The sequence below is a fragment of the Lates calcarifer genome, linkage group LG8, assembly GCF_001640805.2.
Source record: "Lates calcarifer isolate ASB-BC8 linkage group LG8, TLL_Latcal_v3, whole genome shotgun sequence".
NCBI classification, from domain to species: domain Eukaryota; kingdom Metazoa; phylum Chordata; class Actinopteri; family Centropomidae; genus Lates; species Lates calcarifer.
This window is the reverse complement of record NC_066840.1, coordinates 19385217-19405516: the sequence shown is the minus strand read 5'-3', so window position 1 is coordinate 19405516 and position 20300 is coordinate 19385217. Positions and strand designations below refer to the sequence as shown.

Sequence of the window (20300 nt, the reverse complement as noted above, 5' to 3'; positions counted from 1 at the left end):
CTATGTTTGATGACGTTGTCAGCCAATAATAAAATGAAATTTGGAACCATATATGAATTAAGTTTAAATGCAACGCCTGTGACAGTCCCTTGAATATAAGACATATGAAATGGCTGCTGATCTCAATTCATATGATATAAAGGAAATTGCATCATCTCAGTAGCAGCATCGTTAGTGCGCTGAGAACCACACAGGATATTAAAATCAAAGGTTTGGTTTAAAATATTTCAGATTAAGAAGATTTAAAAAAAGTTGATGACAGTGAGTGAGCACTACCAATTCAACAACTCTTTTTTTGCACACCACCACTTACTCTGTTGATTGAAATGAGCTCTATCATTCGTTATTTAAAAAACAATCTAGAGCTAAAAGAATTAATCAAGTAGTCAACTGATGGACAATGATTTAAGCAAACAAGCCTTTTTTCTGTTTTATAGCAGTCATTATGTTTGGGTTTTGGACTTTAGGGTTAAACAAGGAGTTTAAAGACTGGGCTATGGACACATTTTTTTTCACATTTTGTAGACTGAACAATCAGTTTAATCGGGGAAAAAAAACTAGTGGATTAATCAGTAACTGAAATAATTGCTAGTTGCTTGTAGCCGCCCCCAAATCCTTAATTTTCATGTAAGAGTACACACAAAGGCCTTGCTAGTGGCAGATGCATTGTCTTTGCTGCAAGACTTAATTACACCTTGGTAACATTGCAAAATCAAAGGTTAGTTTTACAATTTTTGGATTTGGAAAGAGCAAGAGCACTAAGTCAGTGTGTTTGGACTGACAAATCTTGTCAAATTGACGTGGTTACATGATTCCTTTATGCTCATGTACAGCCATGAAATCTGCATTACAGGTCAGTGATCAACACTGCAGTGTATTACCATCTCTATACATGCTTTTCACTGCCAGACCCAAAAATCACCCACAGAATGCCGGCCTCCTCAGACCATAGAGATTCTGGTAGTTTCAGGTGAAAAACACAACACTTAAGTTGCATTTCCATGTCAACAGAACAGCAGTGAGTGGTTTATCCCCTCACACCTACCAGAGCTCATGGTACTGCTGATGTTAGTGCCCACACAGCAGAGCAGACACATAGCAAATGAAGGAAACACTGAAATCAAAGTTCACTGAAATCTTTATGAGGCATGTTGCTCATGAAACAATCCCTTTTATCTATTCTACTAACACAAACACAGACAGTCTGTGTCTTTACAGATACACTTCCAAATCATTAATGGACACAAATGAGGCAACTTTTGGTTTGTCAATAAACAACAAATGGAAGAAATGATCGACCACAAGACTGATCATGTTATAACATAAAACTGCATTTTGGACTGCCTTGAATGGGTGTTTAGTTATATTTGTGCATTAGTTGACACTGAGGCCAACGTTTATGTCCTATTGATCCACATTCCAAATATGTGTATATCTTTTTCTATTCCCATTCCCAGTCCCCCTATCTTCTAGAGAAAGACTCGGGATGAATTGTTTTCAGGTGACTTAAAGCAAAGTTTTCCCTCTAAGTTTGCAAGAAACCATAGGATGTTCAACCTAGTTGAGGTTCTACTGAATTTTCAAATAAAGAAAGATTGTGCATGAAACTACATGAAATGCTGATGATTGGTGTACTTTCAAGCTAAGTAAACCCTGTAGAGTGTTGGTGCCAGAAGCAGCTTTAAAGTGCAGAATCAAAGAGAAATAACATCTGCACAGTCCTTCACTTTATTATATTGTTCATTGTTGGAAAAATACAGTAGTTATGAAATTAAAACTATTTGGGTAATGTTGAATAAGCTAAAATCACCCAGGGCTTTATCTATAGAGTGTAAATACCCAATCTTTACTAAAATGTACTCATTCTTTTAAATTAGGAAAAAAGGGAAATGGCTGAAGATGGCAAACCTCACACACAAAAAAGGAAGACAATTTGTTCATAAAAAAAACATCAGATGGTTGTCTTGTTTGAGTATTGTGTAAACTTCATTATGGTAGTAAATACACCATAATCATTCTTACCAAGTTCAAGAAAAGAACAGCTTCCTCAGAAATTATAAGTTATACTGAACAACCAGTTAACTTGAGGATACTATGGGCTATATCAGGTTAACAACAGCCAAGAAAAGACTTGTTCAGTTCACACAGCAATCTTCGTAGAAGGTTAATCTTTGTTGTTGTTACTTGTCCCCAAAAACCCCTGAAATTATACATGAGGATGAGCAATTTCTATCTAATATTTACATTTGAAAAGGAGCCTATTGCAGCCCAATCAGGCTCCGGTGTCACAGCCAAGGAGGGGTGAAATGCAAAAACGTTAGGCAGTTTAAAGGAAGCATTTAACATATATGCCCTCAACCACCCACCAAAAAACACATGGCTAGAGGACAACAGCATGCATCACATAATAAGATGCTACTATGAGACCAGGGCAGCCATGTTTGTTTGTTTTTTTTTTTTTAAAAAGGCCCAGATCTCATGTGTTAATCTGGTTAATGAAAGGAGTTAACACAGTTCAGCCTCATGTTATCTAAGTAACAAAGGAACACGACTAGTAAAAGGCAAAGTAACCTCAACAAGTTTTTATTTGTTGTAGTAAAATCAAACATCTACCTAGCAGTTTTTTGACCCCCTCAGTTCTTTTCTCTAGTCTAATCTTCAGAGTGAAGGCCTGTAAGATAATGACAATGTTGATAGTCCATGTGCTTGAATGGGTCAGATCAAACGACTTCTAGCCACATCTAAAATAAGAGTCTGAAAGGAGAGGAGCCCAGTTTCTGTGATAAAATGAGAGAGAGTGGGTGAAAAGGAGTCAGTTGTGTATTGAGAGGGGGGTGTTGTAGGGTATTTTGGGTGTGTCTGTGAGGGGGTGGGGGGCAGGTAGAAGGGCACTGGATCACAGCTCCACAGGTGGCTCTTTGAGTAGGCCAGGTCACAAGTGATGGATGACGGGCCGTATTCAATCATCTTAGCACTCAGGCAGGGTTATCTGAGTGATCACATGATGTAGACCTTCTCAGCCTGAGAGAAGTTGAAGACTTCTTTGGTTCTAGGACACACCACTTTGTCATCTTGGCGGATGGACAGAAGGGACTGAAAGAAAAAAGCAGAGGATGATAAAATACACAGGAAAAGAATCATTACAGTGTTCAAAGACTTTTTCTTGCTTCCATACACAGAAAAAGCTTTACACAGTCCCTCCACCCTTGGCTGTAGTTCATCTTGCAATGTACTCACGTTGTAGCCATAGACATATCCATTAGGAAGCATCATTGGAGGGTTGTTTTCATTCATGACCTCCCCAGAGATCTTACAGACTAGTCTGGAATTGGCACAGTGGGCCATGGGTAATGGCTGGGCCAACTTGTTTAGAGATTTACTGCACACTGGGCAGTCTGGGTTCTTAGATGTACCATCCTCCTTGTAGCACTGACTGGAATGGGCATGGAGGTTAAGGACCAAAATGTCTTTTAGTGAACATATTTTTCTCTGTATGATGTTATTGTGGGTCTCATAGCAGACATATTCATTGGACAGTAAAGAGCAGGGACAAGAAATAAGAAAGTTTTAATGTGCAATAAAGGCCCCATTTGATTGAACTCACTGTAGGTACAAATACTACTAAGCTACAAGGACTAATCTGTTTACATTTATTCACAATAAAAGTAATCCATATTTTGCATCATCAAACAGCTGAGAAGTAAGAATTGCAAGGGCAAGATTAATACAGCTTTCAGACAGTAAATCCGTGTTAGATCCCTTCATGAGATAGATGTCCCTTTACTTCTCACTGTCAGCAGAGACTCCAATCAGCAGTATAGTTTCTCACACACTGATAACCCTGAGAATTTCAGTGAATGACACTTAGATAAAAGTTTCACCCCTCTGCCACTCCCTGTCTTGACTGCTCTCCTCTATCTTTCTCAACATTTAAACGTTGGTATCATTTGATTAATTTCCATTCCTAGTACAATGCTAATTCACCAATGCCAGACAGCACCCAGCCCATGTCAAACTCCCTGATAACTCTCCAACACAGGTTTAATCTGCATCACTGTGTTGGTCTGAATAATAGAAACAGTAGAGTATGGTAGGATACGGTGTCTTGATGGCAGACAGACCAGCCTGAAGGGTGATAGTGAAGACAGAGTTATTTCCAAGCTGGTGCAGTCTGTAGTTGTCATATCGGAACTGCTGGATCAGCATCTTCCAGCGGGCTGGATCCAAAAGATCCTAATGGAACAGTACAAACAAGAGACAGAAGATAGATTTTTACACCAACAAAGTAATTACCACACATCTTTTTATCACTTGTGCTTTTTCCTGCTTCTTAGTCCCTCCCACTGAAGATGCAAGGAGAGAGGAAACAAGGAAAAATGTTTCTAGAGAAATGACACCTTTCATCTAAACTCTCATCATCTGATTGTAGAGTTCAATATTGGGAAAAATAACTGTGATGATAATTTCATTATAAACGTGCAGGCCAACAACTATGTTGGCAGAAGACAGATATTCTCAGTTTTGCTTCTGTTTCATTGGCACAAGAAGCTGGCAAAAATAGTTTGGCTCAGTATGTCTACTCTGGTAGTGGTTGTCGAGATAAATCTTTGTTGTAATGATAACATGGAACTCTATTCACCAGCAGACTAACTGGCATTGAAAATCAAAAATATCAACACTGCTACTGAAAACAGCCCAAAGACAAGTCTTATGTGGCACAAGAGGGAATTGAGTTCATCTTTTAAATAGACAACAGAGGCCCTCTAGTGGTTGGTCTGTTGCTATTGCACGTTCTCTGCTTAATCTCTGTAGACAAAGATTAAGCAGACACATATCTGTTAGGTTTATGATTTATCCACAGTTTGTACACTCATGTTCATAATGTATAACCACAGCTGTATCAATGTGTATTCACTGGGAAGAACATTTCAGAAGACTGGTCTGTGTCAGGTCTGTCAATGATACTGGCCTTTCCATGTGTGAATGGTAGAAACCTGCCTGAATATAACACAATATTTCTTGGTTGTATGTGTGTGAAAGTTGGCTGACTAAATAAATTTTGTACACGTACATATTCACGATGGTAAAGACCATAAGTGTTACCTTGTATGGGGAGATGTGTGTATCTGATGGGAAGGCCAGCATCCCCATCACCTGCCGAACTTCATCCAACTGTCCACCCTCTGCTTGGCTGAAGTGTTTCCTTGCATGTCTGACACAGACACAGAGACACACATGCTCAGGATGAATGGGTGATACACTGCATGTGTTATTGTTTTACTGGGTTGTGGAAAACAGGTACAGGCAGTGTAAGGATTGAGGGTGAAACAGTAATTGTGTAATCTCCATGTTTGTAATGATACAAACTGTGTGTGTTGTGGTTCTGTGTCCAGTACCTGACTGCATCCATGCGTTTATTTTGCCTGATGAGCTCAATGAACTCCTGGATTCTCAGACTGAACTCAAGACAACTCTGCCAAAGAAACAGACACAAGATGCCATTAGGTTTAAATCACTTAAACGCTGCAAAGAGTTTATCGTTCGCCTGAACCCAGGACATACTGCTGCATGCAGTGTAGTTCTCTTTTATGTAACTGCTGTGGTAACTGGTGGATTCCAAAGCTGCCTTTCAGCACAGTAATCAACCAAATGGTTTATTGAAAGAGGAAAAAAATATCCTGCTGTTGTAGCTGGCAGAGCTTGAAAAACTACCTGAGTGCAGCTAAAACCTCCCTGCAAGTTGGTTTGTCTTTCCAAATTAACTTGTGACCTGATACTAAAACTGGACATTTCACAAATACTTGCAACAGAAAAATCAACAAAAGATCAGACCAGCCTTGTAACCTTGTAATTTTTCAGCCGTCTACCCACTACAATGTTGACTCTGTAAGTAACAGCTAACTGGGAAGATTATCATGCCTTCCTGCAGGTCTGAACTCTACTTAGTACTTTCTAGTTTAATAGGATAATCCCAGGATTAACACTTTAACTTGCTGCCACTGTCAGAAGGGCAAAACACCCAGGAAGAGTAATTAAATCTTAACATGCCTGTTCCTGAGTACAGACATTGTTACACTGCTGATTATTAAGAAAGAGCAAAAATGTTCAACATACAAAACTAACACCATTTGTCCACATATTTTTGATTTGATTTGATATGCTTGGCTTTTTTTGTTTGCCGTGGGTATTGCTATTATGTATGTGTCAGACCTCAATTTAAACTCTTTTGGATTTGTGAGGCTAAAATCTAACAGTTATAAATGAACTACCTTCATCTTGCGGAGGCGAGACTTGTTGTCGTGGCACCAGGCTAGGCAGGTGGCCGTCTCCTGCCTCTCCAGAGATTCCTCCACCTCTTTAGCTGTGAGGAACATCTCAATGTTCACTAGATCCTAAAAAATACGAATGAGGGGAGGTGTTAAAAGAAAAAAAAGCATTTCAGAAACTTACAAACAAACATTAAATTCAGCAGTGAACAGAAGATTTGACCTTGAGAATACACATAATACTGAAACACAGACAGTTACCTCTATACCACTCTGTCTGGCCAGTTTAACAGCTGTGTTGTAATAACCGCAGCGAAGCAGATGCTCCACCATCATGCGGTCCATGCGTTTCTTCTTCCACAGGTTGACTGAGGCCGGCTGGTCGCTGCTGTGCTCCTTCAAATGCTCAATGCGACGCTTACACAACTTGGCGCTCTCGTCTTCTGCTTGGATGGACTCAGCGGCCTACAGGGGACATAAAACCAAACACACATTCAAGGACAATCATGTAAAACAGTACAAGTTCAAATTTAAGTGCATTCAATACCAATATGTGTTGTATGTGTCAACACACATCATTGTTGGATTTCCTAAAAGAAGCAGCTCAAGTTTTCTGGAGAATTAGTACTGAGAAAATTAACTAAACAAAGTCTAAAGCTGGCTTTGAATAGGAAGAAGCACAGTTTTTTTTTTTTTTTTGCAATACTGGTGATTACAGTGAACTGTTATTGTAACCTGAGCCTGGCTGCTCTCACACTGAAGTCAGACTAAAAGACTAACAGCTGCTTCCTGTTCTGTGGATAAAGGCAGAGGATCACACACATTCAGAAATGAGCTCCCATTGCTACATGTTACATTTATATCACAAATATATTTTCAAGTGTAACAGCTTAAAGGAAACAGCGATGAATGGTGCTGTATCAGTGCTGTAATATTCAGTGAATAATTGCATTCCTGGGTGCACTGTTCCATGCACACTGCCATTTAAGATTAGGAAAAAAAAACCTGCACTGCAATGGTTTTGTTAAACATAACATGACCTTTCGGGTTCAGTCCTTTTGCTTTTCTAGTCAGTGAACTGAAGGTCTTACTCAGACAATCAGATTTTATTCTTGACTTCTAGATGACTTTTCTCTCCACCAGCCAGAGTATCTTGGTGTATGAGAAGTATCTGGTGGACACTATTTTAGCACAGAGGACAAAAGACCTGCACAAGTATTTTGATCGCTTGTTTTCTGTCGCTTTAGGAAAAGCATGATGCAAAAACCAGCCTGACAGCATTCCACTGCTGACAAACACAATCCACCAAGGCCACAGTTACAACAACAGGGGCTAGTAATGTGGCTTTTAATAGTTGGCTGCAGCTTGAGGGAGATCTCTGTTTATAGATCAGATAATGCCAGCAGTGCATTAAGGGACAAGAACCAAAATTAGTGCTTGCATTTTTTTTAAATATTAAGTACTAGGTGAGTTTAGGGTTTTCCTACATTTACAATATCTTAAGTTAAACAGTTTGCAATGTAAAATTGAGTTTTCTTGGGCCCTGTGCACACTAATGAGGATAGATGTAAAATACTAATATTACATTTTCTATCTCTTTTCCATCCATCAAAAGCCAGAATTTGTTTCTGGAGTGGTTACAATCGAAAAGGCTGGCCCCAAGTGTAGTATTACCAGAGAAAACAGAGCTTAAAAGCATAGACATGACTGCTGTGATAAACCCTCCACTAACAAAGCTGGCAGAGTTGCACTTGCTAGCAATGTTAAGCCAACTTTTTGTTGCCTCTGATTATCTCTGTAATCACTTTTTTTGTACGAGAGCAGCCCTCTGAAAACAGAAATGGGAAAATATGACAATGACAAAACCTCTATTGTGTGATGAGCTTTACTGGGACACAATATAAACAACCACAGAAAGAGTCAGAGGCGACAGAGCTTTCCTCTGTTAAGATCAGGCACAGAATGCCAAAAGCCGTGTTTGTTGAAATGGCCTTTCTTTCTTATCTATCCACTCATGTTTCTTAACAGAAGGTGGTGGTAGAGTTCAATTTTCTTGTTTGCCAACTTTAACTGAAGTAAAATAGAAACAAGAGGAAGATATTTAAGTGTTTTTGATTTGTATTTCAGTGTGAAGCGCAACTTTGACAGACGCTAAAAGTTACACATGTCAATGTAAGACTTTCAATAACAACAAATTAATTTTCACACTGATCTAAATCAGTGTAGAGAGGGATTCCTGAAGTTTCAAATTCCAACACTTAACACAGTGGGAAGGCCTTAGCCGATCCGTAATGGATCCCTCACCTTCCTCTTTAGGGCGCTGAGTTTCTCCACCACTCCATCCAGCAGTGACACCACGGAGTCGACCACCGGAAAGCTGCTCAGGGTCTTCTCCAGCTCCGCCACCACCATTGTCACGTGACTCGTCTCCCGGTCGATGTTCTTCTGAGCTGCTCTGAAGCGTTTGTTCAGAGTCTCGTAGGGGACCTGAGAAGACAATGCCGATGGATATTTTTACCTCTGTGTATGAGGCAGTCAGGCTTGGCAGCGGCACAGAGCAAACATGCAGCTCAGAACAATTTTTACGAGCATCATAACACTATGAAAATTACCTCTGGCTGATTGAGGCTTGTATTTTGGAAAAGGCAGACATTTGTTTAGATAGCTTAGCTGTAATGGACCTTGTACATACGAGCAAGTTGTTTGCATAGATATCCTAAAGAGACCAGAGCACACCCAATCAATAACTTTTTCCCCTGCTGTTAATGTCTCTTCAAAATATATCACCAACAGTTGGGAGATATATATATATATATACACACACACACACACACACACACACTACAGTATATTAAGAGCAAAAGCCTTAGAATCTAAATTTTTCACATCATCTAACAATAAAAAAAAGCTACCTTTTTGAATTTGGTTTAAACATAACTTGTATATTTGTCTATAGTAAAGTAGTAAATAATATGGTAAAATTTGATGGTGATATCAATAATAATAATAAAAATAATCAGTCACAACAGATTGAAAAACCTCACCCAGACCGGAGCTAAACAAAGGTAACAAGTGTAAAGAATGTGTCCTCCCTCCACTGGCCTGTACCAAGTTTGCATACCTTACTGGTTGTGGTGCATAAAGCATGATGAAAGCCGAGTTTAAAAGAGCAGCAAAGAAGTATTCATGAATCACATCCACAGGGAACTTTTAACCTATAAGATCTGCACGATGTCTGAATTCAACAAGATCTGGAGACAATAATCTGCGATCAAACCAAATGGCACAGAGTTATCCTTCCTTGTACAACAAAACAAGATGACTTTGCAGACACCTGACTGTGAATTAGCTTCATGTGGCCGTTGTGGTTCATCCTCTGAAATGCTAAATAAAAAGCACAAGAGAGCTTTGATCCATTGAGAAGTTTTTTTCTCTTTTAAGTCGGAGTCAAGTTCATTTCACAGATCACTACAATTGGAGAGGAAAAGTATACAAGTGTTTTTGCAGAATTAAAGTCCAGAATTGGACGCCTACAATTCAGATATTTAATTGCACCACAGAACAGTTTTGCATGCACTACTAAATATTCATTAGTGTCCTGTTGGCAGAAACAGAGGGCTTATTCTGCTCAGGAATGTGTACGGCCGCTGTATGAGAGGGAGGGATGGAAAAGACATTGCCTTTACGTCAGTCTCTCCAGCACTTATTTTTCTACATTAAGATCCTGGTTTGCCACAGACATGTTCAGCTGGTCAGTGTTTGACCAACAGATATTGATTTTTAGCGACACACTTGGCCCAAGATCAACAAATTAATTGTGGGTCACAAAATGAAGGCGTCAGATAGATCGTGATGATTACAGCAAGATGGAGATAAAGTCAAAGTAACTATTACATATTCATACAATTTCTGGGGGTTGGACAATACAGTGATATAGACCTCAAAACCACAGAGATATGTTAACTGGTGGACTGGCATGCACCAATACCACTTCTTCTCTCCGCATATGATTCCAATACCTCATCTCCGGGTATCTGCCAATACAGAGTGCTCTTTTCCCCCAACAAAAGCTGTGGGGAACTCACTGTATCACTTTTATGTAAGGTAGCATGGCACTAAAAACTGAGTCAGTGGCTACAGTGACTAAATAAATATAACTGACAGGGGAAACACTGACTTTATGATGACTTACAAACAAACAAATCTTGTGTGGATCAAGTGGGTGTATCTGATAAGAGCATCCCTACTGTTGGCGATTCTACAGCATCTTCGCTAAGTCCGTAGATATCTCTGGTTGTATTCAGCCATTTCATAACTATTTTTGATTAATATGAAAATACTTTTTCATATTAATTTCCAAGGTATTTAAGTAACTAAAATTTCCAGAAATATACATTGAAACCTGGATATTTCATCTAATAACAGTCTCTTACATGAATATCCAGAAAATTAAGAATATCCTGATATATACTAATGGTGTTAAACAAAATGGTATATGTCATGACAGAAGATTTCTATAATGCAGACATCTGCACAAGAGCAAACAGATTTGACATTTATTTTAAAACATGGAACAAATTTAACAAATATTTTTCTTCAATTACAACTGCTAATAATGCTTATTTTAAGAAAATAATCCCTTTTTGAATATGACGGGCTACCAGAGCTTATATACCATACTACTCTTTTCCATGCAACCTTCATTTGCTTGACAGTGGACATGTAATTCAGTCATGAACACATTTCAGACAGCTATCATGGTGCTAGGCTGATACTGTGTGAGTAGTTGTCTTTCATGATTTGTAAGAAGGTGACTCACTGCAAGAAACACTGACAAGCCCACTCCTAACAGCACACTTTTCTCATTAATGATAATCAGGATACTGATAATCATTACATGGCAAGTGTAATTTCAGTAAGCCTGAATGATCATTTGGACTCACCTTGAAATACAGACACAATAGTTAGACTGTAATGGGCCAGTATTTTCAGCACTCAGGTTAATAACTAACAAACCACTGGCTAACAAAGTATGTTAAATGAGAACACATGAATATTAGGGTTACCATTTCCCTTAAGAATGCTTGTGGTAAACCTTACACTGATCTGACAGAGAAAGATATACAGTAACATCCTCAAGGACATAATATCCAACACATACTGTATTTTGTTAGCAATGGAGATTAGCAGCTTCCTGTGTCTGTGTCATTATGACATTATCATTCATTATAGCTCCAAATGTAATCAACACTGCTCTCCTCCAGCTGTAGACTCCCATTTGATGCCAATTATAACCATCACTCCTGTCTTAAAATGGTGCCCATCATTGTATCACCATCCTTACTGCAGCATCCAAGAAAAGACAGACACATCCCAAAAACCACAGCCATGCCTTCTGAACACACAAGAAATCTCAATGCGTTATAATCATCATGGCAACATCACGGCATTAGTTAGCACACAAAAACTGTCAATACATTGCTACTCACAGCCGTGCTTTATATGACGACGCTTTCTTTCTCCCTGAGACGGTTGAAGCACAGGAAGCAGCCCGGACTTGTTTCAGCTCGTCTTTTAGCGGTGGTGTCGCAGTAACGTTGTGTGGAATGGAGGAACAGTACGTGTGTGCGGCGGCAGGCTGTGATTTCTCTCGCTGGCCATTTTGAAGTGCACAGAGGCAGCAGCGATCTGATGACACTGCGCTAACTCGCAGGACTGCTTCTCGTAGCGTTACGGGCTCTTCGCCCCCCGGTGATTTCCACCGATCCGTCCTCCAGCCAGCCAGAATCTGCATGCTCGACGCTACGTGTATGGTAGGATATTCATCTTGTGCAGCGATATAAAAGATGGATAATTCTGGTTTTGCCACAGCAAACAAGCGAGCAAGCTAACAGGCCAATCACGTCTGCATGGTATTTCATTGACGCCGTGCCCGGCTATTGAAGGGATGAGCAACCATGTTGTCTCATGCTCTGTCAGTTGTGTTCCCTGTAACGCTCATTTTAGCCTCTAACTGAATTCAACTGCCAAACAGTCGAATGTCAAACATAGCATGCCCGTTAATGCTAAATTCGTTAACGTGCCACCACCGTTAAATTAACGCAACGTTAGCTCCGTAACTGACATGTCAGAATCCTGTGAAGGGACCATCTTGTCAAAAACAACAGGCTTAAACTTGGGCTAACATTTCTGAGGCCCTCGACACAATCAAAGCCAGTAAAAACAGCAATAATAACGCAGCGGAGAAGCCAGCCAACTAGCCACAAGATATCGTTGTATACCGAACACCTCAATCTTTACAGTCGCTTTTTAAACACAGGTAGGTAGTGGACGTTGCTACCTGGCTAAGCTAACTCAGCTAATGTTAGCCTCCCTGTCAAGTTCGCAGCCCTCGCTATCTAAAGAACTATTAATTCCAATTTTCCAAGTAACACCAAACGCATCGTGTATTCCAGCAACACGGGAATCATCAGCCTATCAATATATGACAGTTTCAGTTTTTGTTTACCTTCAAGGTGGGATATTCTTGGACTTTGAGAGCCATGGACAGTTGAGAAGCTGTCTCTTGCACCGCCATCTTGGTTTTGTGGTTTTCTTGTGGTTGTTTGTGTTTTTTTTTTTCCATCAACTCAGAATGGCCTGAGTGCTCACTACTGCCACCTGGTGGAACGGTGTCAGCACTGACAATGTGCTGGGTGGGGGGGCGAGGGAGTGTTTTATTTAAGATTTTTCAGATGCTTCTCTTATCTGAAGTGGCTTACAAAAGTATTTGTTGATTCAAGATGAGATACAGCATGTTGTTTACATGAAACGCTGTTGCCAACAAAACAGTTTCACCACATCCATTCAGGAGCTGATCCAGACAATTATTTTCATTATCAATTAATCTTCTGAATATTTTTCTACATAATTGATAAATCATTTAGTCTGTACAAAGTCTCTATATGACAAAAAAGCCCTGAAATCTGCTCATTCAAGAAACTGGAACAAATGGTTTTGCTTTTGAAATAACAAAAGTGATTCTGTGCTTTTCAAAACAGTTACCAAATAATTTTCTGTTGAGCAATTTTACCTGAATACTTCAGTCCATAAACAGTCTGGTCCAGCATGAGAGCACCCACGTTTCTGTAATTAAATTGAAGATTTAGTAAATAAACAACTTAATCAGTTACTGTTGTCAATCATGTTTTCTTGTTTTCCCCAGGGCTGCTGTGTTTGAACATCCACTTGAAGAAGAGGTGAGTTTGACCCTCATCAGTTACTCATCACATTTACATAGAACGGTAATCTAACAAGATTAGATACATGTTATTCTAATACAGCACCTCTATTATATCAGGTAACTCTGAATACTTTACATGAGTGACATTTTCAAAAAAAGACAAAAAAACATGAGTGAAGGGGAGGGCCTCTGAAACCTATGATAGAAATAATATAACCATGTTTTATGTCACAATATTGTATTCCCCTAATGATGAAATTAATAACTCATTTGAAGAAGGGAAACCACCTGTTTCAGGTATATTGTTTGTTACATGCAATTAGTGTTTTTAGATAATTAAAATATAGATTACATTCATATGAATCCCCCTACACCTGTTCCATATCATGGCCACATTTCTTTTCCTGTGTAAAAGAGAGCACCCTCCCCCCGGCCGCGGTGAACATATTGCCATTGGCTGCTGTCCAGTACCAAGCCGTGCTGATTGGCTGGCACAAACTGTAATCGCTTACAATTGGCCCATTATCTGCTGCATGCCCCCCGCCCCCCACCACACACACACACACACACACACACACACACACACAGCTTTGGAACAAAGTGGAACAGTGGACACAGAGAGAGGAAGGTGATGCAAGGTTTGTGATGTATTTTTGGCCCCGTATCGAGTGCTTCCTGTGTGTAATTTGTGTGTGTGAATGTGTGTGTTTATGTGGCAGCAGTGGCTGTGCTGCAGTTTGGTTTTACCCTGTGTTTAGATTTTGAAAAGATAACTGTGCCAAGCCAAATAAGGGGAGAAATGAAAGTGTGTTTTCTTACAGTATGAAGGCTTGCCTGTGTGTGACTGTATGAACATATGAATGTGTTTGTTTTTGTTTATGTGTGTACAGTGTGTGTGACAGGAGCGGTATTGTTTATTAATGAAGAACTTGGCAGGGAAATGGGTGTCTCTGCCTCTTTTAAGATGGATTTCGCCCAGAGTGGTTGTTGAATGTTGGTGCAATTATTTGATTCTAGAAAGAAGCATCTTTGGTACTTACAATTACAACTACACAATTTTACAATTTCACCATCAGGCTCTGAAGTGTACATCCTCTGAACACCAGGTGGGCAGTGCACTCCTTTTATGACCACCTTCATTAGCATACATCATCAGTGAAAGATGTGAGGTGTGACGTGTGACTTTAATAAAAAACTGAAACATAAATGCTATGATTTGTGGGCCAAAATTTACATGACAGGTGTGCAAGATTCCTCTTTAAACAAGCTCACACACCTTTTTAAGAACAATTGGCAAGAACTCAAACAATTAGTCGATTCATTGATGAGTCAAATGAAATAAAATTAATCAGCAGCTAGGGTTAGGGTTTATCATTTGACAAAAAATTTCAATTACCATTCCAGCTTCTCAAATGTGAGGATATACTGGTGTTCTTTGCCTTATGTGATGGTAATTTTTCCTCTCTTTGGGCTTTAACCTGTTGATTGGGCAAATCAAGACATTTGGAGACGTCACTTTGAGATTTAGAAACTTGTGATGGCCATTTGTCATCTTTCACAAAATTTAAAAAATAGTAGAATAAAATAAAAGTAGTAATAAAAAGTAGAATAACTGGCATATTATTTGATAATAAAAACAGGAAATTATGTATAAAATGAAGTGTTTTAAAAACAGATTTATGAGGGAGGAAACAGTGTCGGTCTCTCCTGACCATGATTTTCTCATCTTGAGATCCAGAGATTTACACTGCCAGCTTTCTAATTTAAAGCTAGTATCTATATCTATATTTTGTTGAGGACTTAAAACTGTCAGTAAATTGTCAGCAGCTAATGTTTTTGTGATATTACTGATTTTTCTTCCTTTGTTTGGCACCCTTTTCTTATCCTTCTCCTAATCCTCCAGCCCCTTCCTCCTACTCTGCTTCTCCATTTGCTTTTCCTTTTATGCCCTTTTTTTCTCATATCTCATCTACCCTTCTTCTCTCACTGTCATTCTTCTTTTTTCACCCACCTGCTCCTCCTTTCATCTCTCCTGCTGGTCCCACCTATTCTTAACTCCTTTTGCTCTTATCTTCCTATCTCCCTCTCCCTCCTCTTCTACACGTGGGTTAGATTCCTCATGCCTGCGGTGCTGTACCCGTGTCCTATAGTAGATTAGATTGCTAGTTTCTCTGCCCTCTCCTCTGTCACGGTGTCCACATTGTTCTGCAGCTCACTGTCAGTATCCATAAATCCAGAAGCCTCCATCTGCATGTTTGTAGCTTGTGTGATTGATACAGTGTGTTTGTAGCTACAGTTTGTGTGTGTACGTGTGTGCATACATCCATGTGTCTCGTGCATCTTTTTTTTTCTGTGTGTTTACACGCTTTGTTGCAGCTGCATTATTTTGCATCTTGTGTATCAGCATTTGGGCCCAGGCCACAGTATGTCAGTGCAACTGTTTTGCATGCAACTGCTTGTGCGATTCTATATTTAATTCTCTGTGCACAAGCTTGTATCTTTGTGCACGTGCAGGCATGTATCGTCGTAATTATATGTCCACGTGTACGTGCATGTTGGCGATAGCTCTAGGTCTACCTGGCCTGTCAGTCTTGATAAGGCCAGTGGTTGGGAGGCGTTAGTCGGGGGCTGCTGCTGCTGCTCGCCTGGCCTCCGCGTGGTGGATCTGCTGAGAAGGAGCTGAACCATTAGACACGCTGCAGTGACTACAGAGAGAGAGAGAGAGAGAGAGAGAGAGAGAGAGGGAGAGAGGAGAGAGGGAGAGAGAGATGGGGGGGGGATAGGAGGTGGGGAGGGGTGGAGATGTATGGTGTGAAAGCCTGAGATGGAAAAAGAGAGTGAAAGAGATGCGGGAATAGGGAGAGGAGGGGGTTGGAGGGGAGGTGATAGAGTGCGAATGTGATCAAGAGAGAAATTGGGAGGGATAGAAGACAGAAAGCAAGATGGGCAGATGGAAGAGCAGGAGGTAAAGAGATAGAAAGGGGAGTGGGAGGGGTAAAGCAGACGGGGGGGTGGGAGGAAGGTAAATGGGGAGGGAGAATGAGTAGAGGTAGAGGAGAAGAGGAAGTGAAGAGGAGGATGATAAGAAGAAAAACAGTGGGTGTGGAGAGATAAGGAGAGAAAAGGGTGTAACTGTTAATGTCCACCCCCACAAAATATACATGTGAATATCACTGCTTGGTTTGCACACATGAAAGACTGAACAGTGCAATTAAATAAACACACTGTAAGGCAGTGAGACCTTTTCATCTATCTGTCACCTCTTTCCTCCCCTCACTTTTTCTCCCTTCCACGTATTAAATATTCTATCGATCATCACATGTTCCTGCCTTCTAAGGAGCATTTGTTCTTTCTTCTCACTCCCCCCTCTCTCTCTCTCTCACTCTCTCTCTCTCCCTCTTTTTTCTTCTTCCCTGTGCAGCTAGAACAATCCAGATATCATCTCCCCACACTGTCTTCTCCTCTCTCCGTCCTTATTTAGAAGCACTGAATATGTTTCGTGTTTCCTCTGTCACCCGGGGAACATTTGTATCTTGCGTGTAAGAGGGTGGCCGGAGTGGAGTTGCCATCGGCCTTGTCAACAAGATAAATGTGTCTGCAGCTTTTCACATTGTCGACTCGAGGCTGTCAGTTTGAATTTGGCGTGAGAACCAGAACTGGACTCTCACACACCTAACCAATGTCTTGTTATGCATGCCACTGGCATCATGAGACACAGACCTCATAGAAAAACAAGTATGGTGTCATAGAGATATCTGTCAATTAGCAAATTAATCAGTTTTAGGGATTCAATTGGCATAATTTGTTGAGTTTAATAATATTACAGCACGACATTAAGCAGCTCAAATGCTTCTTCAAATAGCAAGTGGCTGATACTCTGCAATGTGGAGCGAAATTCAATTTATCAACCCCTCACATAGCATCTAAATCCCATAGCAAACTATTACAGTAGCTGTTGTGATTTGAACATTATTCATGCTTCAGTACATGGGCTTATCTTGCCTCACACATCATCAAAAATGAAAGATCTTGTCAAAAGAGGAACAAGATGCCATATTTTTTAACAACGGAACAGGCTCAAGTTTGTTAAGAGCAGCTGTCACTGTCAGCTGCAGGTCAAAAGGTGACTTCAAGCCAGCTTTTGCATGATAAACATGAGGGGTTTTATCACTTCCCTACTCCACTGCTGCAACACACACAGATATAAAACTTCTCCCTTTGCCACAGCTCAGCATTGCTATGTGAACTGTGTGAACTGAATTGAATTCCAGTTATTTTAATTTTGGTTCTCCCTTGTTTTGACGAATAATTGAGTCATGTCTTCTCCCACTGTGACTCCTCCTTGTGGTGCGGACATCATTAAACGAACACACATACAGTCGCAAGGATTAGTGGTGTCGGTGGTAGCAGTGGTACCCGCCTTGCAGCACTCTAGATTGCCAAATGCAATGTGCCCCCGCTGGTTTTTGATTAGGTGTAATTCCCATCAGAGCTCTCTGATCTCGGACTCAGTACCATCACAGTAAGAGCAAAGTGAGAAATGGTGACTAAACTAACAGCTGCAGAGGAGAAGCTGCAAAAGTTAAGTTGGATTATTTTAAGGAGCACGTTGATCATTTTCCTTTAAAGTTGAAAAGTAATGTCTTTTTTGGTGGGGATGGGACATTTTATGCCTTTATTCAACTCTGATAGTGAAGAGCCAGGAATGAGCAGGGGAATGACCTGCAGCAAACGGTCCGGCCAGCTGGGGAGTGAACCGGGGCCTCGCTGCTCAGGCCATCAGAGTGAAACCAGTGGTGGATGACAGGAATGATGGGAGAGAAATGGGGGGTGATAACATACAACAAAGGTTATGAGTCAACCTACCGACAGTGTTGAAAACAACAGTTTCCCTGACCCTCCACCTCTTTTTGGATTTGAACAACTCGCCCACTGGCTGTGTGTGACATTTACCAATAGTGAGGATGTGATGTAACCATCATTGCTGTTAAACTAGGTTAGGCCTTGGCAGTTAGAGGGGCATCTGAGGCTGCTTATATCACTGTGTTATCAAGTGGCCAAGTGTAGATCAGAGTGAGAGTAACATCATTGCTGCAGGGATGGAAGAAGTCTGTGAGGGTGTAGAGGTGTTTATCAGACCAAAGCACAGACAGGAAGTTCAAGAGAATACAGCAATCACATACTGTGGCACATGAGCACAAGTTTCTGATTAAAAACACAAGTGGATACCAACCATATTTACCTGCACATCAAAAGAGCAATTAGACAACAATATGCTGATACATGAATATCATGTATTTTTATGGGAAATAATAATCAGATACACGACCCTGAGCTCTCAGACCAAACAGAGAAATTAGTACATGGTGATTACAGAGACACTGTAATATACAGACCTAGCTAATTTGACCTCTTTTAATGAGACTGTGTGGGGGTGTGTTATAGCAAAAAACAAAACTCAAAACTTTGGAGATAACCACAGTACTATGCAGACATTTTGAAAATAATATTATATAATTTCTTGAATTTCTTCAGTAGATAGTAAAAATAATGCTATACATTTAAACTGCCTATTATTATTTTTATGTCTGCCTGGATTATGGGGGCAAATTAACCTCAATTCTTAATTTCTTCCCAGTTAATTTTAGTAATTATATGAGATGTAACAGACTAAACTAAAAAGCCAAAGAAGTAGCTTCTCATCCCAACCCATATAAAATACTTATGAACTGACTCAGGATTAAAAAAAAATCTGTTTACACCTCCTTGAAAACTGACACATCCTTCATAAAATAAGTCATATGAGGGACTAGACGATGACTGTCCCACAAAAACAGTGTATTCAGCTGTAGTCTTGTCCTGTTCTGTAACAATGATAATATTATTAAAAGATTACATTTATCACACTTTTTAAAATTGTAATAATAATTACAGAGCACTACAAAGAGTTGTATTTACACAACAATCTAGAGGATATTCATTATCAGATTTTACTAAAGTTACTTTAGATAGTAGATGTGATGTTATTTATCCACTTTAATTAAAAGAAAAGCATATGCAACACACCTGTACTCATACTTGCCATGCGTGTGTGTAAAAACAATGTACAAATACAGCTAATTGAAGCTAGCAGAAACTGCAGATCATTTATAGATTTTTAAAAGTACAATTTATTCAGTACTGTCTAACTGTGGGTTTTAATGGTCAGCAACCGAAATAACTTATTTGCAAATTTGAATGTCCTGTAATAAAGCCAACACACTTGGATCTCAGAATTGAATTTGTATAAACTTGTAAAGTTAATATTAAAAGGACTAAACCAGCAATTATGTTCGGTCTTGAAGACTCTTTTGCAGGGCTTGTCATTATTTATTAAAGACACACACCAATTTGTAGTGTCACAACAAGTTCTGGGATACTACAATGAAGTTTTACGAGAGCCCTATAATTGTTTTCCAGATATTCGAAAGAACAAGTTTTTCCTCTCTTGCTACAGCCTTGTCATTGCATAACTCTTCTTTCTTTCCTTTCTTTTTTTCCCTCCCTGTCGTCTTTCAGGAAACAAAAGATGAATTTTGGCTGGTGTTAGCTCCTCCCCATTCCTGCTCTCTCTCTCACACACACATACACACTCTCTCAACACACAAACACATACTCACTTACTCTTCCTGTTCTCTTTCTCCATAAATGCAGCAGTGCTTGCATTTGGAGTGTGTTCTTTTTTGTTCTTCTTTTTGGAGACAGAGACACAGGGAGAGACAGAAAGACAGAGAGATTTGCTGTAACAGAAAGTGAGAAAGGGAGGGGAGGGA

The 20300-nt window shown here is 39.9% G+C and overlaps 1 protein-coding gene and 1 long non-coding RNA gene across 3 annotated transcripts; both read right to left on the bottom strand.

The window, feature by feature from the left end:
- Positions 1 to 1710: 1710 nt before the first annotated feature.
- Positions 1711 to 12901, bottom strand: maea (macrophage erythroblast attacher, E3 ubiquitin ligase). Of its 2 annotated transcripts, none has more exons than XM_018693709.2 (9): positions 12775 to 12901; positions 8571 to 8753; positions 6528 to 6731; positions 6270 to 6392; positions 5397 to 5473; positions 5104 to 5212; positions 4100 to 4233; positions 3238 to 3433; positions 1711 to 3093 (listed from the first exon to the last, which is right to left on the bottom strand). In XM_018693709.2, the coding sequence occupies exons 1-9, from the start codon at positions 12889 to 12891 to the stop codon at positions 2998 to 3000; spliced, it is 1239 nt and encodes a 412-aa protein (XP_018549225.2). In that variant the 5' UTR covers positions 12892 to 12901; the 3' UTR covers positions 1711 to 2997. The 2 variants fall into 2 exon arrangements, with proteins under 2 accessions (XP_018549225.2, XP_018549226.1); XM_018693710.2 differs by lacking the exon at positions 12775 to 12901 and adding an exon at positions 11756 to 12118.
- A 95-nt stretch (positions 12902 to 12996) lies between these two features.
- On the bottom strand, positions 12997 to 20286 carry LOC127142722 (uncharacterized). Its single transcript, XR_007813705.1, has 3 exons — positions 20152 to 20286; positions 16066 to 16307; positions 12997 to 13391 (listed from the first exon to the last, which is right to left on the bottom strand). It is a non-coding gene; the product is annotated as an uncharacterized LOC127142722 (long non-coding RNA).
- Positions 20287 to 20300: the final 14 nt, after the last annotated feature.